General features: G+C 36.9%; 1 protein-coding gene across 1 annotated transcript in view; it reads right to left on the minus strand.

The window, feature by feature from the left end:
- The window catches only part of LOC122814042 (uromodulin-like), a 233,410-nt gene that overhangs the window by 195,800 nt on the left and 12,263 nt on the right, over nt 1-25,347 (minus strand). The window contains exon 2 of the mRNA XM_044086645.1: nt 5,755-5,912. Within this exon, the coding sequence (XP_043942580.1) occupies nt 5,755-5,912 (158 nt within the window). The remainder of the gene's footprint in view (nt 1-5,754; nt 5,913-25,347) is intronic.

The raw sequence follows: 25,347 nt of genomic DNA on the forward strand, positions 1-25,347 counted from the left end.
CATTTACTGGGTTTGGGGGTACTTGGAATTTTTCTAAGGTGTCTCTTAGTAGAGATACGTTAGCCTTGGAATAGTTCTTAAAGCGTTTTGGTTTCACTGGATCCCAGATTTAATTTTCATTTCAAGTAATACTGCCTTATGGTCAAATCTGACAAAGGTGTCACATTAGGTGAGAACATTGTCCCCCCTGTGTTTATCAGTGCAAGGTCAAAGATATTTGTAATCATGGTATGAGAATGGATTAACTGTTCCAAGATGTTGGTATTAACAAACTTTAGGAATTGCGGGGCTTGTGCATTAGAAGTGGTGTAGGATTCTCAGTCTATAGAGGGGTAGTTGAAATCTTCATGAATACTGTATTTGACTGAATGCTGATGTGACTCTAGTACATTAACATAGGTAGCATGGATTTCTTGGGACATGGAGGGGGGACCTATATGTCGTAAGGATATGGTATGGCACCCTGTTTATAGTGAATTGCACATGTATGAGATCCAGTAGTTCTTACACTTTAACTAGTCTGAATGTGAGATTAGTCTTAATATAGACTGACTCTTCTCCACCTTTAGTTCTTTCCTGTGCAATAGCTGGTCTAAAGGTGTGAAAGGCATTACAACTTTGCATTTTTGGGGTACTCTCAGTGACTTTGAACCATTTCTTCATTACTACACAGATGTCTACAATCTCCAGGGAGAGAAAGGCTTGCAAGGAGTGGAGTTTCTTGTTAAGACTTTTTGCATTGAGCAGTACCACCTTCAGATATTCCTTCATAGGTTCAGTTAAGTCAGTGAATTTATCAGTTTGTCATTGCCTAAAAAGGCACTATGGGGATGGAAAAGGTCTTTGCCAATATTCAAAAGCATAAAGAGAATAAGTTCAGGCCATCCCTGGTAAAGCAGCGTGGTCTGTCAACTATGTCCTTCCAAGCCACCAAATATTGCCCCTCCCCCCGTACTGACACCAGAAGCTAAACCAATTGCTAAAATCAATCATTTTCTGTTGGTAAAGTGGCATCATACTTGGAAAAGGTAGTATGCTGCTCAGTGCTAGGCTCATACTTGCCTGAGACACATAATCAGAGAGGTTGATCATGTCTCGCTTCATATTATCAAGAGAGTTACATCTCAGGTCATTAACACCTACATGGGCTATGACAGATTCATACTGATACCTGTGGTTCAATGACCTGAGTGCCTGTGTGACTTGATGGATCTTACCAAAGGCAGCTAAGTATGACTCTCTCCATATTCAGTCTAGCGAGGGGGACTCTATAGAATCAACAATTACCAGTATATTTGGCTGTGTGCTGGTTTGCCTTAAGGGCTTAGCAGTGGAGGCATTGGATACAGTGTTACTATGTATAGCTGTGGGTAGTGTTTTAACAGAGTATTTACATGATGGCTGAAGACCCTTCCTTTGATTGTGCTGTACAGGAGGTCTTAGTGTTTTAGGAAGGTTACCTGTAAGTGCCTCAGTATAAGTACTTTTATATGTAGGGTCTTTACCTTGTGCAGTAGACATGGTGCAAGCATCACTGACAACCTCTATAGGATTAGTTTTGGTTGTATGAGAGAGTTTTGCTTCCAGCATTAAACTATATGCACACCTCTCTCATATGCTACCTGTTTTTTTAAGAATAAGTGGGTTGTCAGTATACATGAGGCAATTGCTAAAATGCTAGAATACCCATCTCAACCAGACTGCCCACAGAGAGAGTCAGGAAGTGCATATCCATGGCCACTGATCTACTAGGGAGCAGTGAAGAAAACTTAAATATTGAACAAGTCGGTAAGAAAAGCACCTTGATAAGCAGAGCTTAGGTATGAGAAAACTAGATGCTCTAGTAGTTAGAAAAATCTGTTTAGACAATAATGCCACAAGAGTACAGAACACAGAGCAAAGACACTTAGAATAACAGTCACAATAAGCCTTCACCACAATTCCCAGCTCAGAAGAGTGAACACTACCCTCTCCTCACACAAAAGTGTAGCTCACAAACCTTCCTAATATAAAATAACTGGTTTGGAACCTAAGTGCTTAAACCATAACAAAGACACTTAGAATAACAGGCACATCAGGCCTTCACCAGCATTTCCCAGCTCAGAAAGGTGGAGGCTACCCTTTCCTTCTGCAAGAGTGCAGATCCCAATCCGTCTTAATGTAAAATAACTGGTTTGGAGCCCAAGTTCTTAAACCAGAACTAAGGAACTTTTAGAATACCAACCACAATAAGTCTTTAACCAGCAATTCAGCTCAGAGGGATGTAGGTTATCCTGTCCTGCCACAAGAGTACAGACCATGAACCTTACTAATGTAAAATTACTGATTTGGAGCCCAAGTGCTTAAATCAGAACAAAGTCACTTAGAATAACAGGCACAGTAAGCCTTCACCAGCAATTCCCATCTCATAAGGGCAGATGCTACCCTCTCCTCCCATAAAAGTGTAGACCACAACCTTTTTAATGTAAAATAACTGGTTTGGAGCCCAACTGCTTAAACCAGAACCAAGACACTTTTAGAATAACAGACACAATAAGCCTTCAGCCAGCAATTCCCAGCTTAGAAGGGTGAAGGCTATCCTCTCCTGCCACAAGAGTATAGAGTACAAACCATCATAATGTAAAATAACTGGTTTAGAGTCCAAGTGTTTAAACCAGAACTAAGAAACTTTTAGAATACCAAGCACAGTAAGTCTTCAACCAGCTATTCCCAGCTAAAAAGGATTTAGGTTATCCTGCCCTGCCACAAGAGTGTAGACCACGGACCTTACTAATGTAAAATTACTGGCTTGGAGCCCAAGTGCTTAAGTCAGAACAAAGCCACTTAGAATAACAACCAGCAATAAATATTCACCAGCAGTTCCCAGCTCATAAGGTCAGAGGCTACCCTCTCATTCCACAAGTGTGAAGACCACAAACCTTCATAATGTAAAATAACTGGTCTGAAGCCTCAGTGCTTAAACCAGAACTAAGACACTTTCAAAATAACAGACACATTAATCCTTCAAACAGCAATTCCCAACTTAGATGGGTGTAAGCTACCTCTCCTGCCACTGGACTGTAAACCGCAAAACTTCATTATGTAAAATAACTAGTTTGAAGTCCAAGTGCATAAATCAAAACTGAGAGACTAAGAATAACAGTTGCAATTTAATCAGGCTACTAACAAGTAGTAATAAAAGCAGTAGATTAAATGCAACTGAATACTTTAAGAATGTGCAGCAAATAGAAAAATAAAATAATAAAGCAGGGAGAATCACAGATACAGTAAAAGCAGATGAATAAAGTGCAATTTTTTAAGTAAATGAGAAGGGAAGAAAGAGAAGATATTTCAAGTTTAAGAGACTAATGGGATGGGCCTTCCAGCAGATCTCTCAGTACTCAGATGAATGAGCTGATGAGATGAAACTGAGAGGAGTGTCCAAAACCAGATTTATAGTAGGGGCAGAAAACTCAAAAGCCACCAAGTTTAACAGTACAAAAGCAGTTGGGCAGGTTGCTGGGAAAATCAAATGTAGACAGAGATCAGGTTTTTTTGAGGTTTATCACTTGGAAAACTGTTTTGTTTATTGCGCTGGCATCTTCAAGGCGAGTCTCTGAGATTTAAGGTCTCATGGTGGACCCTCATTATCTGATTTTCCACAAGAACAAGATTGTTCTATACAGTAATCCTTCTTTCATGCCAAAAGTTGTTTCTGAATTTATCATGAAGCAAGCCTTTAATCTCCCAGTTTTCTTTCCTGTGCCTTAAAACAAGGAAGGGAAGATTATGTATACCTTGTATGTACACAGGCAGCTCAGGTACTACCTTGACAGAAATAAACCCTTCAGGAAAGATGAACAGCTGTATTTTTCTGTTCTGGGGCTAAGAATATACAACTTGTCTTTAAGTAAATGATTACTCATTGGTTGTCATCTTTTATTGTTATTTTACTACTCCCACCATGGCAAATATATTCCACACAAGGTTAGACCACATCCCACCAGAGCCTTATCCTCTTTTTTGGCATATTGGAAATGAGTGGACTCTAGAAGGATTCTTGAGAAAGCAACCTGGTCCTCTCTTCTTACCTTTACAAAGCACTACAAGGTGAATTTGTTCTTAAATTCCAGAGAAGGCTTTGTGAGGAACATTCTCCAAGGACTCCTGTAATTTTATCTTTCCTGCTTCCAGGTAGGGTATGCTTTGGAAATCTACCCATATGCCCCTTAGACAGTGTGACTAGTAGTACAGTTGTGTAAATCCTACTTACCTGTAACAGTAGACATTTGAATTTCACACTGCCTCAGTGGTAGAACCCACCCAGCATACCCCTTATTTTGTATGTAGTTCGATGGTATTCAAACTTGTGTTTTTGGATGGCTGGTGTTATTGTGCCAGTGTTTTATGACTGCAAATTGGTTGGTTTCGTGTAGTTCTTGCTTTTGGTCCTTTTTGATTTATCCATTTTAGTACTAAAACTTGAATAACTGACTTTGTGACAGGAGTCAGGATTTCCTTGATTGGAGTGGATTAGCCCATCCCCTATCACAAACAGTCAGAGGTGGAGATTCTGAGTTTCAGGGGACAGTTTCAGTGCATGTGTGACTAAACAGAGGGTAATAGGTACACGTGCTTTGTCTTAACCTCACTGGCATGTGCCCCAGACATCGGGTTATGCAGCTGTGCTATGCTTCATGGAAATATTAAGGGGGTGAAATCTGGTAGCTCTGTTCTGAAGGGGTGTATGGTAACATTGGTATTGAAGTAAAATAATTATTACTGATTGTAGAGAAGAATATTAACAATGGGATATATTGCAATGAAGAATGCAGATTTTGTTTAGTAGTTTATTGCCTTTGTTTAGCAGTTGATTGCATCTTAACAATGAATTACACATAAACAAACAGAATGATGAAAATGCACTTACAGCTGACATTAAAATGTTACATAAGAAGGGGTCCACAATTTCTGTAATGTTAAGAAGATTATCTTATAGGCAGAAAATGAAGCCACTGAATCTGTACTACTTTCATATCTACAGAAAATGATTGATATAGTCTTGTTTTTCAAAGAATTTTGAAATCAATTTCAGTTTAGTTGCATGGGAGTTACCTTTACAATCAAAAATGTCATGTAGGGGTAGATATGAATATACAACGTTAGCATAGCATAAACAAGGTAAATAAATTGAATTCATATTTGCATGTGCATAAAGTGAATTAAGTCAGGTGAAATTTTAATCAAAAAGAATATAATGAAGTAGATATTAAAATTAAAATAATAAAATTGCAGAGTATAGCAGACTAAGTATAGGAAAGAGTGTGTGTGTGTGTGTGTGTGTGTGTGTGTGTGTGTGTGTGTGTGTGTGTGTGTGTGTGTGTGCTCATGTGTGCCTCTATGGGGGTTTGGTAACCAGCAAATCACATAAGTTTTTAATACATTTGCAAAATATTGTTTCTAACAAACATTGTTCACTTTGCAGAGATTAAGGCAAGTTGATGAATTGGTCTATAGTGAAGCAGACAGGAAAAGAGAAAGGCATAAAGTTAGAATAAGAGACATAGAAATATGAATTTATTCAGATAATGTACTGCACTGAAAATATATAATTTAAAGACGTTGTGTGCATACTAAACACAAAGCATGTATATTTTATTAAGGCTTAAAGCAAAGATATATAATTTATTTCCATACAGGAGAACATGCCATCATTTGTAGTTAATTACTAAATACATATGAATATGTTGCATGCATAGGTAGCAGTTATCATACCTTATGAATGGATTTAGACCAACATCAAGGCTCGAGTTCATGTTTAGGGGGTAAGAGCAAGTATAGTTCACTACGATGTCATTGTGAAGAATGACCAAACTGTCTGGTATGTATCGAAATATAACATAAACACTGTAGGTTACGTAAGTGTCATTTATCTGTTGGAAAATATATAAATATGTTATCTAGCTGGCTTCATATCAAATAATACATGCTGGTAGCAACATGAACAACAAAAGATACAGGAATATATTTCACCTCGACCACTTTGTTGTATTCAAGATGACATTTTGCAAAAAATGACTATATACGTACGCACACACACACACACACACACACACACACACACACACACACACACACACACATATATATATATATATATATATATATATATATATATATATATCTATGGGTCTACTTCACTTCACTGAAAGCACATTTCTCTGAAACTCATTTGACTGAGCACACTTGCCTGAAAGCTCACTTCACTGAAAGTTCATTTCACTGAAATTCATTTTGTTGAAAGGTATATGCCCTTTTTCCCATTGTAGTTGGATCATGGAGTTAGTATATATAGTAAGGGGGAGTGTGGTGGCACAGCCTCCTACATTAGCATGGTGTGGGGACATAGCCCCCCACCTATTTTATGCATTTAAACCATATACATGGATACTTATAACTCCAATGAATAACTCTTTTTAGACGACAATAGATACCCAATCCATGTAGGGGGCTACACCCCCCACACCCCATAATTGCTTTCAACCTACATTCAGTTTCTGCAGTACCAGTCCTAATCAGTTTTGTGTGTTTAAAAGCTTTGTAATTATAAAATCCAAATATAAATACATATGTTTTGTCTTTGTTGGTTTGACACTTCCATATGGTGGCCAAGATTTTTCAACTAAGGAACTAATAGCCAATCAGGAATAATCTACAAGCAGTAGGAAATAAGAGCACAAATTGAATTGCATAGCATGGACAGCAACTAAATGGAATGTATGGTGCTAACAGAAATGTAAGTTTGCCAGATTGTTAATACCTAAGCCTGTATTAATGTAATGCCAAGGATCTGAAACTTTGTGGGAACTCCTTAAACTAGTTCATATGACAGCTATAATTAATTTAAATCCTCCTTTAAAAATGTCATTCTAAATTGGTGCGCTGGGGGTGTGGACAAGATGCTGGACTGCTAACAGGTTTCAGGCAAGCCACTGCAAAATTACAAGAATTCTGATATAATTTTATCTCAAATATAGATCATACTGGAGTTTTTTTTTTTTTTGCTATTACTTTGTATACGAATGTTAAACATGTTTCCAAATCTGAGAAAAATTTAAAATGTGCCTGTCAGAGTGTCTTCCCTCTCCAGATCTGAGGAAAAAAGATTGAAATAGAATTTAAAATGTGGCTTTCAGAGTGTCTTCCCCCTTATTTGTGGTACATCCACTGCGAGGTAACACCTCAAGAAACTATCACTAAAAATGCAACTTCAAACTCTGATGTCTAAGATTCAAGAAATTTCACAAAGAAATAGACAAACTTCACATACAACATAGATGAAACAACAAAAGCCAAGAAAACCAGTAAAAATATTTATTGCACAAATCCATTAAAACACTCTAGTGCTTTGGCTCAAAAAGCCTTCAAAGATGAAAAAGCACCACATAGTTGCACATCTTAAATAGTTCTAAAAATACCTGCTACCAATTACATACTTGGTAATATTAATTAATACAATGTGCTGGGTTGGTTGTCAATCTTTCAGACAATGCACTTAGTGATTCACAAATACCTGTATTAAATCATTGTTTTAAATTTATTCCAACAGTTTTACCTAGGCTATATGTTTTGAAGACTGACTTTTTTAGTTTAGTAAGAAAGTTATGTTTAATTGATTTTTTTAAATAATTGTGATAGAAACAATGATAATGCTTTGAACAATAGTATAATGGATACAACATCAGAAATGTTTGAAAGTTTAGATGGCACATTCTCTTTGTGTGTTTCTAGTGTAGAAGAAGAAACTAGATGCAATGTGTATTGTCAGTTAGATACCAGTTGTTTAGCATATAAAAGTAGTTTCATACCCCCTTTTCAACATGAAGGAGTTCACCAATTCTTGGATATGGTAAATTTGGTTATAGAATCAGCTTTTTCTGATTTTATTAACAATAAAAGTGAACTTCAGTATAATTTGACTAACATGGAGTGGAGAGAATTAAGGTAATAATACAGTAGTAATGCATTATTCATGGTACCTAAAAATGTGCTGTGAGCTCCTTAGTGATCCAAATATGTATAGGATAGTTAGTGTAGGTGATTATAAAAATGCTTTGATAGAATTTCAGGAACTACTTAATAAAAGGCATAAGCTGCGTCATTTATCCAAAAGTGATGTAGAAAAAAAAAAAAAGTTTTATAGGGATGCATGTGGGATGGCTTTTTATTGTCTTTGCAAAATTCATAAGAGTCTGTATAATGCTCCTGGATGGCCAATAATAGCTGCCTGTAACTATGTTTTACATAACATTAGTTTACTGTTACATAAGTATGTAGTAAGCGCAGATGTAAAATTACCTTCATATAATAAAGATACATTTGACATTTTTTTTTTTCAAAAATGTTTTTTATCTTTTTTTTATAACAAGAATAATAACAGTAATAACATATTTACACTTAAAACTGAAACAAATTATTTACAAAGTCCATAACAAGGAAATACTTCTATATACATTCAGGAAATCATCTAATACTTTTTTAGTAATGATTGTAACTTTTCCCAAGCAGTTAATTTGTGTGTTAAATTCTTTGTATTCATTTTTAAACTAGATATTTCTTTTTCACATAAGGTTCTGGCTAAATAAATTAATTTCTGAAAGATATAGGAAACATTTGACTTTTTTGATAAAATATCTGACCTAGAATAGAATAGGGAGATGTTAAAAGCTTCCATGTCAGTATGCAATATAAATTCAGTATAGAGACTTTAACATTCTTTCTAGGAGATAGTACAACAGCATACTATATAATAGATTAGGTTTTAATTTTAACACATAATTATTTTGAATTTAACAAGGAATTATATCATCGATTACAAGGTATTGCAATGGGGCATCTTTTGCCCTCATGTATGCAAATTTATTTATGGGTATGTTTGAGAGAGAGTATGTTTATAGTAAAGAATTTTTTCAGAGGTTTGTTCTGAAATATTATAGCTACATGGATGATTTGTTTAATTATTTATTTATTTGTTTTTTATATGTAAAGCAGGGTATGAATTAGTTGGGAATTTTATAGAAGAGTTAGACAGTAATGAGTTTGGTATCAAGTTTGATGGATTGCAATATTGAAAAAGTATAGTTTTTTTCTGGATGTTCAATTAGAAGGATTGTCTAATGGTAAATTAAAAAAGAAGGGTTACAGAAAATTTGAAAATATCAGCCATATTTCAGAGTGGAGTAAATGCCATCCCCCACATACTATTAAGGCACTCCCTTATAGTGAATTTGTATGGATCTGTAGTTTGTGTAACAATAATGGTGAATTGGAAATAGAGTTGCATAAAACAATGAACATGTTTTTGAAGAGGGAGTTTGATAAGGGACTTGTGAGAAATCTTTGCATCAAGTTAAGAATGACATTCAGGGAAAAGATTCAACATTTGAAAGCTGTGTTTATAGAAAATTGGAGTGAGGTGAATTGTGTATTAATAATATTAATAATACTAAAACAATTTTTGTAGCAGCTACTTACAACATAATGAGTAAACAAGTGATAAGTATTATAAATAGTACTGGGGTTTCTTATTAAAATGTTAAGACTTTACTAATATGTTAATTGACAGCCCTTTGTTCTCATTTAAAAGGTGACATGATATTAAATATATGATTGTTCATAGTCAATTTAGTTTACCTGTGACTAGTTTATTTAAAGAACTTAGATATATGGGAACCTTTCCTTGTAATAGTTGCATTAGCTGTAGGTATATTGTCAAAACATTTGATAAAATTAATGGAATTTTTTTCAGACTTATTGGGAGCTAGTGTTGCAAAACAGAGGGTATTGTTCAAACAATGGGGTGCCCTTGTACGTTGTTCTATATAGGGGAAAGGAAGAGGGCTTTCAAGCTTAGACTACAAGAACATGTTAGAGACATTAAGAATGTTAGACTTGAAAGCCCTCTTGCCTTGCACTTTAAATTATATCATGATAGTGATCCAGGGGGACTTAAGGGTACAGTTTTGGAGCAAATATTAAAAAGAAGTTATTGTATAAGGAAGCTGGGTTTATTTTAAAATATGTAACCCTGACCCCAGCTGGACTTTTTACAGATTGTAATTGGAAGTTTTTAGTTTAATTATTTAATTATGTAATTGGTAGGAGTTGTTTTTAGAATTATTTAAGATGTGCAACTATGTGGTACATTTACTCCTTTTTGAGCCAAAATGCTAAGAGTATTTTAGTGGATTTGTGCAATAAATATTTTTACTGGCTTTCTTGTCCTTCATTGTTTCATCTTCTGTTTTTTTTGGTTTTTTGATGTGGTATTCGCATACAATGTACTCTATTAAAAAGGAATATAACAAACAAATTGATGTAAATGGTAAAACTCAAATGAAAAGCATACATGCCACGTTGAATGATGTCAAAGGGAGGCTGAATGAAGAAGAGGAAGAATCACATACTGAATTTCTTCATAAATAAATTAAATGGCTTTTGGAGAAAATATATGATTTAGAGAATAGAGAAATAAGGAGAAATATGAGGATATATTGTGTACCAGAAGATTTTGAAAGTGATAACATGATCAATTTCTTCACAATATGGATTCCTAAAGTATTAATTTGATAGAAAGTTTCACATATGGACTCAAACCTTCAAAGAAAAAGGGACCACTTCCAAGATTCCTAATGGTCACATTTATTTCAATCATCCATAAAAAAATTGGCTTTAAGAAGTGCATGACCAAACTTCAAACCTAAGGTGAAAGAAATACAACCACATTTGCAATGATTTTTTTTTCAATCAGCGTTCTTCCCAAAAGGATAACATGTATCCTATTCATTAAGGAACTGAAGACAAATATTTCAAGGGCAACTTCCTTTTGACAGAAAGCATAAAAGCTCTTTCATATAAGATGGACCAAAAATATTTGATAAACTTGAAAAGGCAATTTTCTGTCCACAGACCAACAAAATTCTGAATTAAACAGACTCAATGAATTGTTGCTTGATTGTACAGTTATTACCTGGATATTTAACTGCACCTTCAAAATAAAAAAGATAAATCTTCTGAAACATACTTCTTAACATGGATTATATAAATGCTAAAATAAATGTAGAAAATGGAGAGAGAGTGCAAAATAAGACAAAGAGGATATACATATTGATATATTTTTCTTATATTTAGTGAGAAGCAGCTTACAGGCTTCTATATAATAATATAGATTTAAAGTTCAATATGCAAATAATAAAAGAAGCATACCATAAGATTATGTAGAATGAACAAAAGACAATATTATAAAGATACGTTACAAGATTATATTTTTTAAATACATTTTAACTGAGTTTATGTTTCTTGAAAATGTAAATAGCTAAATAACTATTTATCTTTTTTGATTATTTAAATTAGCTGTTATTTTCTAGCAACATGACTACTGTTATTAGTGAGGTCAAGCATTTAGAGACTCTTCTGAAGCCTTTAATTATATGGCTTCAGCTTACTGCTAGCTTAATTGTGTCAAAAATGATATGATTACTTGCATGTTTTTTCCCAATCAACTGGAAATGAGCATGAAAGAGTATGTCAGCTTGCAGTGTACTAAAAGAAGCTTGGATATTAGCAAATATATTTGGAGTTGCTGAGTGTAATTTAACATTTAACAAATACATATAACAGAAATCACAAGTGCAGCGAAAGTAAGGTTAAAACAGCATAGTTTAATTTCCAGTGGGTGTACACAAACGGATGGCCAGTAAAATCCAAACCAAAATCCTTTTATTATAAAACCAGTGCAAATATCTCTAGCACCTTGGCTAATAGCATTCTTTCAGTTTTTGAGAAGTGGTTCCATCATGATGAGCAGTTACTAATTGGTTAATTGGATCTATTATATAAAGAGCGGACTTCTGGGTTCACTAGAAGGATCTGAAGAAGCATTTATTGTGAAAGCGCTCATCCGTTTGTGTACACCCACTGGAAATTAAACTATGCTGTTTTAACCTTACTTTCGCTGTACTCGTGCTTTCTGTTATATTTACTTAACCTATTCTTCACGGAGTGACAGCGTTTACTTGTGGAACGTTAGATTTTATACACTGATTATTTAACAAATACAGTTTCCAAACTGATGCCTTTTAAATAATGAAATTAGAGTTATTTTATGTTTAGGATACACATACATAATGAATCTGGAAACTCAGCACATCTCTGAACAGATGACTAAATAAATGCTAGCTCTGCTGGTTATAGTGAATTAGTGTATGAAGTGTAACATGACTGAGCATGTGAAGTGTAGTGTGAGTGAGTGTGAAATCCATTCTAGCATATCTCTCTCCAACTATCAACAGGGAGCAGGTCCTACTGGCACTTGCTAAAGCCAAAAACACTACTTTAATGCGCCCTGACAATATCTCTGATTCCCTCTTAAATAGCCTAAAATGATCAGATAAGACAACTTGAGGCACTCATCAACTACTGTCTCAAAACTAGCAATGTGCCAGGTGAATGCAGGGCTACAATGGTCATCCCTCTTCATAAGGGTGGACCATCAACTGACCCTTGGGGACTACAGACCCATCAGTCTGACAAATCTAATATGCATAGCATGGAATGAATTATCATGGAAATGATCAGTAAAGACACTGGCAACATACCGAAACTGGACCTATCCCAGTTTGGCTTTTTTAAGTGAAGGTCTTGCCTACTCTAGTAGACTTCTTCAAGAGGTCACCAAGGCCATGGATAAGGGAAAATAATGCATACTACTTACCTTGATCTGGCCAAGGCATTCAATACAATACCCCACACTGGTATTATTGTCAGACACTCAGAACTAGGCATAAATCCCTACATAAATCAATGGATTGATGGCCAGCTCACAGATAAGACCCAAGAAGTCAGGATCAGTAAGACAACCTCCAACAGGAGGAGACCAATCACCAGTGAAGTACCCCAGGGATCTGTGCTGGGCTCATTCCTGTTTGGTATTTACTTTTCAGAAAGTCAATGTTAATGTCAAAGGCCTTTGGCTCACCAGGATCACAGCTGACTGAAATTTGGGAGCTATCACAGATACCTTCCATGACACTGACATCCAACAAGGTGGTCTAACGCAAAAAATAACTGGTGCCAAAGCCATGGATTAAAACTCAATGTGGAGAAATGCATTATAGTGATTTTTAGGAAATCAACCACCCAAGCTACTTACTACATCGATAAAACATCCTTAAGCATTCACCCACTAGGTAAGGACCTGGAAACATATGTACACAATATTCTGGCCTTCAAACAACACTTAGCAAAGTTTGTATGAAAACCACTCTATGTTGCCCAATTCATAAGCAAGGTTATGACATCCAGGTCCAAGGAAGTTACAGCACTACTGTGCTCAGCCCTTATCAGACCCATCATTGAGTACAATGACCTCTTTGGCATGTAGCTTACCAGGTACTTGCAATACCTGGAATGTCTTCAAAGTCCCTCATCAGGAGAAACCAGGGTATGGATACCCGGGCTTATGCAGATCACCTTAAGGCTCTATCTCTACACTCAGCCTTCTACCCATTACTTAGAGGTGATCTATGCCTGTCATATAAGACATCCTCAGATCCAGCTCTGCTGTATCTCTTGCACATCAGAAAGCAAAACTGCACCAGAAATACAAGATCCAAGGACCTGAATGTTTCCTGTGACATAAATAGAACATGCTGGAGAGACCAATATGTGTCTCTAAGGATCCCCACACTACACAAATAAGCTGCCCATCCATGTGAAACAGAGTTCATCCTTGACTCTATTCAAACAAAACCTTGGTGACTGGATGGGAGATCACAAATTCACCCCTCATCTGGCCCTCATGTCTCTGATGGACAGAGATTATCAGTAAGTAAATTAATCCCACACTAAAATATCCCCCCTCCTCCCCACATAACCCTTTGCTACCTCCTTACTACCATACCCAACCAAACTGACTTATATGGTACCTGAGTACAAAATTGGGTTTGGTTGCATGGCTAGACCTATAAAGATTCTGGCAGTCATTAGCCTAGTATAAACCTAAAAAACTATAAACCTCCAAATTTTTAAGTTTAGTATTTAACAGCGATTTAACTACTTTAAGTGACTATTATTATATAATAATGGCACTGCAATGTTAACATTATTGTTGGAAAGCTATTGTATAACACTCATTAAAGGAAACCAAGAAGTAAAAGGAAGAAAAGTAACATAAAAAATGACTGATTCTGAAAATCATAATGAATGATGATTCTGGAAATCATAATGACTGATTCTAAAATCATAACGAATGACTGATTCTGGAAATCATAATGAATGGTGATTCTGGAAATCATAATGAATGAAATTACATGCATTTATATGTGTATTTATTCTTGAAGTCATGAAATTTTAATATATTCAAGGGGTTAGTGTTCAAGAATTGATTTGCTGCCTGTAAACCATATTTTATATGATAGCCTTTTGAACTCTCTTATTTAGGGCAGGATCCATGAATGTCTCCACTAAGTGTACATGATCTGTATTCAAGAACATCCTTACCACATTTTTTGTGCTGTGTATTCACACTGAAAGATTAAACTAAATACAGAACTAAAAGTTCCTCAAATACTCACACAAAGGATATACATCTCTGGAACCCTACCACTGCATGCCAAAAAAGTGGTATGCTTTCCAATTTTTTTTCTTTGATTCAAACATCAGCAAATTCTGGCTGGACATATCCTATGATTCCTTCTTTGACTTCACTATTCTTCTGGTGAAGCCATTCTTTTGTTGATTTGGATGTATGCTTGGGGTTATTGTTGTGTTGAAAGGTGAAATTCCTATTCATCTTCAGCTTTCTAGCAGATGCCTGAAGGTTTTGGGCCAAAAGTGACCGGTACTTGGCACTGTTCATAATTCCCTCCACCTTGACTAAAGCCCCAGTTCCAGCTGAATAAAAGCAATCCCAAAGCATGATACTGCCACCATCATGCTTCACTGTGGGGATGGTGTTTTTTTGGTTATGTAAAGTGTTGTTTTTGTGCCAAACATACCTTTTGGAATTGTGGTCAAAATGTTCAACCTTGGTCTAATCAGACCATAACACATTTTCCCACATGCTTTTGGGAGACTTGATGTATTGTTTTGCAAATTTTAGCTGGGCCTGGATGTTTTTCTGTGTAAGAAAAGGCTTCCATCTTGCAACCCTAACCCATAGTCCAGACATATGTAGAACAAAGGAGATTGTTGTCACATGTAGTACATAACCAGTACTTGCCAGAAATTCCTGCAGCTCTTTCAGTGTTGCTGTAGGTCTCTAGGCAGCCTCCCTGACTAGTTTTGTCTTGTCCTTTCATCAGTTTTGGAGGGATGCCCAGTTCTTTGCAACATCACTGTTGTCCCATATTTTCTCCACTTTTTGATGACTGTCCACTGTGTTCCATGGTATATCCAATGCAGTGGAAATTTTTTGTACCCTTCTCCTGACTGATAGCTTTCAGCAGTGAGATCCCGTTGATGCTTTGTAAGCTCTCTGCAAACCATGGCTTTTGCTGTAGCAGGCCACTGAGTAAGATTCAGGAAAAATCCTATTAGGGCAGCTGAACTTTATTTGGGGTCAATCAGAGTGTCTTTAATTGATGGCAGATGTGTTCCCAAGAAGACTGAATGCTGTAATTAAATCAAAAGGTGCTTCAACAAAGTATTAGTTTAAAGGTGTGGACATTTACGCAACCAGCTTATTGTACATTTTTTATTTTTAAGATTTTTTCCCCTAACAGATTTGCTTGTTTTTCAATTGAATTGTACAGGTTATAGGTCACATTAAAGGTGGGAAGAGTTTTGAAATGATTTACTGTGGTCTCATTTTTTATATAACAAAAACCTGACATTTTAACAGGGTGTGTAAACTTTTTATATCCACTGTATATATCTATATATGTGTGTATATATATATATATATATATATATATATATATATATATATATATATATATATATATATATGTGTGTGTGTGTGTGTGTGTCTATGGTTTACTATCATTATGTCGCGCCCACATTGCTTGACACTGCAAATGTGAACACCGATCTGCGACTGCTAAAAATGCCAAATGCAAATATTGTGAATTGCAAAATCCCGTCTCCTTTTTGACCCATGTTACCACTTGTTTTTGGGTGTAGAGTTGTCGGAGATGTTGAATTCGGTGTTTTTGCGACATTTTGACCATTCGGCATTATGAGATTCACAGAATGGTGTCACTCATATGCAGTGCCGATCAATGTGCACTTGACATAATGATAGTAAACTACATATATATATATATATATATATATATATATATATATATATATATATATATATATATATATAGTTTTTGGGGTCGGCAGCCAAGCTTATAATGCTTTAAAGACTGATTGAACATTATTTATTTAAACATATGAATCTGCATTCAGTCCTATATACAGTCTGTCTGGGATGCATTTGCAGTTCTACCAATTACAGCAAGGAATATATCAAAACCGGAAGACAGGAATAACATGTCAGCTCAAAGGCCCAGTCATAGATGTTAAAAAATGCTGATGTTATAAAAATTTAAAAGAAAGTCATAGTGTATATATTCTAAATAAAGATCATGATAAAGATATGTGAAGGTTTATGTAAATTGTAACTCGCAGGACTTTGCATTGTAGAAATATATATAGCCACATCATTCTGATGAAGTCTTTGTGTTATATCATATGTATGAAAGTGCTTAACTTTACTGTTTAACAAATAATTTATTTTCCTTCATGATGTGGATTTATCATGTTTGACTGAGGCACTTATATATAGATATAGATACATATACATATATATATATATATATATATATATATATATATATATATATATATACATATATGGGTCACTGTTACATTGTTGAAGCACGGTTCATCGAAACCGTGTTTCGGCAGACACAAATTAGCAAAAGTGCATTTTATCGAAAATGCACTTTCGCTAAATTGAGAGTGGTAAATGAAGGAAAGCATGCAGTTTGCATGTACCATTAGTTGAAAATCAACGTATAATGTTGATTTACAAGTAACAAAACTATCACTGACATCATGGTACAGTGTAGATAAGGGAATATTCCCTTTTTCCCACTATAGTGCGATCTTGGAGTGAGAATAATAAAGGTGGGGGTGTGGGGGTGCAGGGGGGCTTGCCCCCCTGCATAACACTGTTCGAAGTAATATATTTATTTTTTACTTTTTTTATGTTAATTTCTTTAGCGAAAGTGCATATTCGACAATATGCACTTTCAACAATATGCACTTTTGCTAAAGTGTGTTATTGGAAACACAATTCGATGAATTGTGTTTTCGATAATACAACAGTGACGCATATATATATATATGCATATGGGTCCCCTTCACATGGTTGACATTTCATAAAGTCGAATACCATATGGTCAAGACCATATGATAGACTTTTGAAATGTCGACCATGCGGAATGGGCATCTCCATACAGTGCAGAATGGAAAGATTTCCATCTTTCGCACTGTAGTGTGATCTCGGAGTTGGTATATTTAAGTTCAGGGGAGTGTAGCCCCCAATGGGGGGTGCAGGGGGGCTTGTTTTCAGTCTCTGTAGCTTGAGACTTATGTTTCCAGTCAACTCTCACATTATCCTTCTCAGTTTATTATAAAGTATCTATTAGTTGTTTGAGTTTATTCTTGTATCTTTAAACTTTTGCTTTGTGTTACACTGCTCTATTTAAAAAGTGTTCTTTCTAGATATCTGTTTAGAGAGAAATCATCCACCAGCTAAAAATAACATCTATTCATAACTACTCAAAATCTTTTAAATGTTATCCTGATACTCTCAACAATCTAATAAAATCTGTCAGCTGGTCTCCATTCAAAACTCTACCCCTAGAAAAAGCTGTCAACAAATTCAACAATGTATTCATAAATACTTTAAATACCCTTGCCCCTACCAGAAATAAAAGAGTGAGAAATACTCATCCTACCCACTGCCTCGTTCTACAGGAATTCTCCTGCAAAAAAGTGGCAAATCATGTAAACAATGGCACAGAGATAAAACCCTTTAAATCTTATATCTATACAAGGAGTTCTATAAGTTCACCAGGAAACACATTTGCATAAAGAAAAAAATATTACTGTGACCCACAAGATAATCATAAAAATCCAAAGAAATTGGAGGTCAACTGAGAAAATTTTTCAAGCTGGCTCTTCTTTATCACCAAACCCCAATCCAGACCTATCCCCCCTCAAAAACAGTTGCTAAATGTAACACTTTCTTCATCATCATAACCTTTCTTACCTGCAACACTTGCCAACCATTTAATCTACCTCAAAACTCTACTAGTCCTCATATGTTTATCAGCTACTAAAGAAACGTATACCCCGTTCTCCTTCCGCTGATTACCTCCCTGCTGAGCACCTTAAGCTCGCTGCAGACTCTTTAGCATATGCAGTCTCAATTCTCACTAACAGATCTATTAAGACTCCCATGTCCCTGCCTTGTGGAAGAAAATCTTCATTATTCCCCTCCCTGAAGGAGGAAACCTCTCTGAAATCTCTAATTTTAGTCCAATTGCCACCTTTGCTCCCATTTCTAAGATCCTGCATAAGTGTATTTATAAGCAATTCTATGAATATCTCTTAAAAAATGATCTCCTAACCCCAATGCAATATGGTTTCTGATCAGGCCATAGCACTACTGCAGCTCTCCTCAATTTTTCTGATACCATTAATAAGGCTAGAGACCAAGCACAGTTTATCTCTTCTTTTTTTCTAGGTCTCTCAAAACCCTTTGGCACAGTGTCATGTGAGAAACGTCTGATTAAAATATCCTCTCTAGGCATTTCCAAACCAACTGTTCTATGGCTCTCTACTTATCTATCTGAAAGTTATCAACCAGTCAAATGGCTATCCTCTTCCTGTCCTTTTCCCTCCAGGTAAAACAAGTGTTCCTGAAGGCTCTGTTCTTGGTACACTGCTCTTTAAAGTTTCATCAGTAACCTATGTACCTCCACACAGCAAGTTTGCCTTATTCAGTATGAAAATGACTCATCTCTCATCTACTTATCTGACAGCTCACTACAACCGCAATCCATGAGCGAAAATACCTTTAACTCTGTTGAACTGTAGCTACATCCAAACTAACTTTGACTTAATCCCCAAAAGACTAAACTGCTATTTTTCCAAAGCCTCATGCCAGTGCTAAAAGTAAATTCCACATTACCTCTTTAAACAATGCCAGGTACTGAAGCAGTTACCCATACCAAAATGGTTTGGAGTTAGCATGGATGATAGCTTAAAGTCTGATTTTCGTATAAAAAACTGTATAAAAATAATGCATCAAAAGCTGGGTCTATTATATAAACAAAAAAATAATTACTCCTTCCAGTAGAATCACCCTAACTAACGATGATCATTTGCCCTCTCTTCTGTATGGCACACCTGCTTTGATTAACATCCAGATATCTCTTATATCACAACTGGAGAGATACTATAATAAGACAGCTAAATATGCATGCCACATAAAGCTCCACATTGCTCTGCATTACATGCTCTCAGTTAGTTAGAACTCCCACATCAACTAGCCCATAAGTAACTTCTTCTAACCCATAAAATACTATATAATCTCTCTACCTGCTCTTCTATCACTTCAGTACTTCATCACCAAATCACCCTCTGCTCTCTCAAGACAAACACCTGTTTAAAATGTATAAGCAAAAAAAAAAGTATGGGGCAAAGTTTATACTCACACAGCATATCCAAATTACGGGACTCTGTCCCAAATTCAGTTAGAACTATATCTGGGTTCCGTGTATTTAAGTCCCCTCTCACAGAATTTCTCACTAACTCATGGCTATGCCCATAGACCTCACCTGTATGATCTATATTAACAAATGTGTTACACTGTTACTATTCTAACCTCTCGTCATACTTATCTACCTGTACCTTTCACCACCTGCTCTCTCCCCACTCCTAGGGTGGACTTTTATCTTTTTATTTTTATTTCCTAGCATAGTAGACTATACTTCTCATACTTTTGTATGCACTGATTGTCATACTTAATAATTTTTATAATTTATTTTTATATTTACATTACTGGTGCCCCCTAATCCTTTATTACAGCATTATGTAGTCCACTATCAAACTGTATGTATATGTTCTTTTTTAATTACATTTGTACTACTGTTTTATTTGATGTTATTTAACTCTCTGGTGCTTTTCTCCCTTTGCCTCCATGGAAAAAGAGTATTTATTATCCAGTCGGACTTTCCAGGTAAATAAATGTCAATAAATAAATAATGAGTAACATACTTGATGTCATACTGAAAGCAGTGGCCCAGCAATGATGTCAGATAAGTTGGGAGTTGTTGTGAACTAAGAATCTATGTTACAGTCTGGACCTTGGGGTCATAAGAAATTATTGCATGAAATCCATAGATTCATACTGTTTCTTAAATCCGTAACTTCTACTGCAATAAAAAAATCTTAGGAATCAACACATATGCACACACACAAATATATATGTATATTTCATTTGAAAATGTATGTATCACAAACACAGACACACACACACACACACACACACACAGACACATATGCACACACGCGCATGCATGCACATGTGTGCGCGCGTGCACACGCACACACACACACACACACACACACACACACACACACACACACACACACAGACACATATGCACACACGCGCATGCATGCACATGTGTGCGCGCGTGCACACGCGCACACACACACACACACACACACACACAGCTATATATGTATATTTCATTTAAAAATGTCTGTGTGTGTGTTTGTGTGTCTGTCACACTGCTTTTCATATACATGTATGATAATGTTTATCCTGTTTTTTGTCAAAACAGTAATTGGCATTACCTGTAGACAGTAACTACTGGCACTGCCTCTGTTAGAATACCAGTAGTGAATCACTTTTTAACTAAGGGGTGAGGGGTTACAGACAGATTCCCTAACATAGAGTAAAGGGACCTTGTCCCCTTCCAAAACACTTTCTAAGGTATTTCCCTGAGCTTAATGTTTCTTTTAATTGTGATTTGACAAAATGATCTTTCTGTCAAATTAATTTGCCATTATTTTTTTCATTCCTTTTGAAATTTAACTAAATATAGTTCAAATAACATTTAGGAATCATAGTACATCTCGGCTTATCATCACTTTATTTACTTACATTTTGTCTAAAATCATAATGTTAAATACACAGAGCTGAGAACCATATAGTCATATAGTTGAATCCCAAATTAATATGAGACCAGTACTTTGAATGTAGAAAGTATAGTTCTTGTCTCTCATAATGTCCCTTATATATGCTAATTTAAGTACTGTAGTTCTTTCATGTATGGGAAATACTCAGAAATACAATCACAGATATATTTCACTCCATGGCCTAATATGTTACAAATCATGGTCTATATACATCATGGATACACACTGCTGTAAAACCAAAAACATGACAATAGTTGAGTAGAAAACACCTTTATCAACAACACAAAGCTTTCAGGTATAAGAACCCTTTTTCAATGATAGACATTAATTATCATTGAAAAAGGGTTCTTATACCTGAAAGCTTTGTGTTGTTGATAAAGGTGATAAAGGTGTTTTCTACTCAACTACTATATACATCATGGTCATTTTACCTTGTAGTCTCAACATAATGAATTTAGACATGACCACATTAGGTAAAGTGACAGTAAACCATGTGACTGTGATATATACATGCACATGTGCATGTATGTATGTATGTATGCATGTTTATCTGAGTCAGAAGGGAGACACATATAAGGCTGAAGTCGGACATGCTGCAGTGTCACACTGGGATGCGTACACATGTAGGACATGCTGCAATATCACACTGGGCTGTGTATACCCATCATTAACTGCAGATGTACACTATATCCTGTAACCACAATGCTACCACAGAACGACTAGTAGACAGATCTTCTCTGAGTTACAGCACAGCGGCATGGAAATTACAGAACCAACTGATATTGCCAACATTCTGGCAGATATGTTCAGTGCTGACTTTACCCCCCCTCACCCCCTAAAGGGCTCATATCTATAGAGCAAGAATGGAGAGTCCCTGTAATCACAACTACGCAGGTAAAAGCTGCACCCTCTAAAGCCAAAAACACAGCATCCATGGGACCGGACAACATCGCAGGCTGCATTTTACACAAACTTCAGAACAAACTGGCTCCCCAATTAAGCACCATGTTCAATAATAGCCTCGCATCAGGCTTTGTACCCACTGAATGGTGCACAGCAACAGTTATCCCACTCCACAAAGGGGGAGTCACCACTGATCCCAAGAACTATCGACCTATTAGCCTGACGAGCCTGGTCTACAAGACCATGGAACGTATCATCATGGAACTCATTAACAAAGACATTGGTTACCTCCAAACTCTGGATCCCACCATTTCAAGTTTGTGAAAGGCAGATCATGCCTCCTGAACCTGATCGACTTCTTTGAGGCAGTCACCAAAGCTGTAGATGAGGGTAAGGTGGTTCCCACAGCCTATCTTGACCTCGCCAAGGCTTTCGACACCATCCCCCATTCTGGAATTATAGCTAAACTCAATAAACAAGGTATAAATCCCTACGTCACAAAATGGGTTGCCAACTGGCTCACTGACAGAACCCACACTGTAAAGGTTGCAGACTCCAAATCTGACCTCAAAGCAGTGACAACTCTTTTGGGAAATTATGATTTTTTGCTGTCCCAGAGATGACTTTGAACATGCATTCTTTCCAGATGGAAGCCTAGATGTGGGAGTGGGCATGGAGTTTTTAATGCATGTCTTTGTCTCTGTCTTTGATGTAACATGTTGGTTTGCCTGTGTCTCAGCACATTTGTACAGTGCCTCCCCTAAAGCATGCATGCTACAATGGTAAATATCACCATGTGTATCTCACAGTTAAATCAGGATTACCACTGCTTTGTACCCACACAACAGGGTAAGCATGCATTTCTTGTCTTTTCAAAGCCTGAAGCATTTTTCCTGACATCTAGAAGGGGCATAGGATTGTTAACTATATTGAGTGTTCACATGTGATACTGGAAGGTACTGGACTGGGTCAGGCACAGTGGTAAAGGAAATGCCTGATGGTGCTTCACTGATACTTGATGATGTTAGCAGCCTGGCACTAGCATAGTCAGAAAATACAGTGGCACTGCTAGCAATGTCTAATTTGCAGTGCACCCTACCATCACCATCTACAGATATGCCTATAAAATCTGTGAACACCAACTGTGCATTCCTGTATCTGCAGAGGGACAAGACAACCTTGGCGGCCCAACCTAGGGTTCACTGTCCTAAACGACACATGGGCCAGCAGTAGTCAATACTGTGACTTTTGAGTAGTCACAGATAAAAGGGAGAGGTGTATTGCCAGGCATTGCTGCTATGTGTTCTGATTCATTTGAGACATTTCTGTGACTGAAGATTATCCACTGAATATGAAGGTATGTGACCTGGGCATAGACAGGGGCCACCACCTCCCTGGATGAGATGATTAATGTCATGCATAGTGTATGAGAAGACATCCATGTGGCCCTGCATGGCTGGCACCCACCTATGGCAGTATAGGACCATCAGCACACTTGCCTGTTGAGGTTTTTGGAGGAGAACTTTACTGTCATTACATCCAGTGTCGGTTCTGGACCCACATCATTCCATGGTCATGCCGTACAATGCACATGTGGACCATGATCCCATTGCACAACTACATAGCCATTACATATCCCTACAGGTCATGTAGCACCCATGCCATACCATGCAAGCTGGACAGGCCAATATCTTGGAATTCTATATCCTCCCTTTCACCTTCTGCTGATGATGCTGACTGATAAATTGAAGTTGGCCTTTCTAACATGGAGTACACAGCCATCTTACACAACAAAGAATAAACCTGGTGATGCTGGTCAGTTCAATGCAATTGCCGTCACCTGGTGTTAATTGTTTATGCCACAGCAATTCCAAAATGAGGCTGTTGACAGGGTTACAGCTTACTACCCATGGCTTTATGTTCAGCAGTGGCCCAACACAAAGTTCTCAGCCAATCTTCCAAAGTACTCTGCCATCACTCACATGAGCACTCCTGTTCCAGTGACATGGACCCACCCTGGCCATTTGGCCACCTGCTCCCGTTAAGAAGTTCCAACGTACCTCTGGACATTACTCCCATATACCACCATGCTACAAGGTGTGACCCTGAATAAAACATCAACATCTCTTTTTCCCTCAACCCTTCAAATCTATGTGGAGATTTCTGGCTCCTGTCATTGTGCCAGAGCCCACCTGTACAAAGGTTGACAACTGAGCCTTGGTCACCATTTCACCTTACATGGGTTAGGCAATGCCTAATGCAGGGCAGGCCAGTCAGCACATGTACAACATATCCTGGGTATAGTTTTTGCATGCATCCGTCTTATACTGCTTTGTGGCTAGTGTGGCCAATAGTTGTGCAGTGTATTGCACCTAACTCAGCCCCATATGGGGTTCTGCTACAGCCAGATCCTGAGACAAACTCTCACCACCTACTTCTTTGCTGTTATTTTCATTCAGTTTGGCACTGAAAGGAGATGCCCTGTTGTAGGTTTTTGCATAGAACCATATCATGAAACATAGCACAAATGACAAATATTTTGCTGCATATCTTTGGAGCATACTGGAGTTCCCCACCTGAGGTATTTTGGAGGGGGAAGTGAGCCTTTAACCCTCCATTCTCACAAATTACAATACTGCAGGTATGCTTAAGTGCAGTGCTAGATGTCATTTCCTCCATGGTCTAGATGGCTACCATGGATCCAGGCAATATCTGGCACGTCCTGAAAGACATGACAGTTTATGGTTTTGTCGGTGGACTGTGTTTTACATTTGTATTGGTATATACAAGCAGGACTTGTGGGTGGTGTTATGTGCACTTACCTATTAGATGGCCTGATGAAAATCACACACATGCATAATACATAATCCTCATGTACTCCAGATGTGAGAATCATGGACATGGCAAAGGGTGGCAAACTGTCCATTAGTTACTGAACCCTGTAGATTGAACATCGTGTAGTCAAAGCCCTTCTGGCAGATGTATTGGGCGACATGTTGAGTAGGTGGGTCCTTGATGCAATGTGAGTACAGTCAATTGCCACCAGATCTTCAGAGAAACAGTCCATATCATAAAAAGTCCACTTAGTGTTCCTTCTCTCTTTTGCTGTGAGAACCACATAAATTCCTCCAGATGCTACTCTGTGGCATCAAGGAAGTGATGTAAGATTCAAAGGATGGATTGACTGTGACAATC

The sequence above is a fragment of the Protopterus annectens genome, chromosome 1.part1 (assembly GCF_019279795.1).
Source record: "Protopterus annectens isolate FY-2018-M chromosome 1.part1, PAN1.0, whole genome shotgun sequence".
NCBI classification, from domain to species: Eukaryota; Metazoa; Chordata; order Ceratodontiformes; family Protopteridae; genus Protopterus; species Protopterus annectens.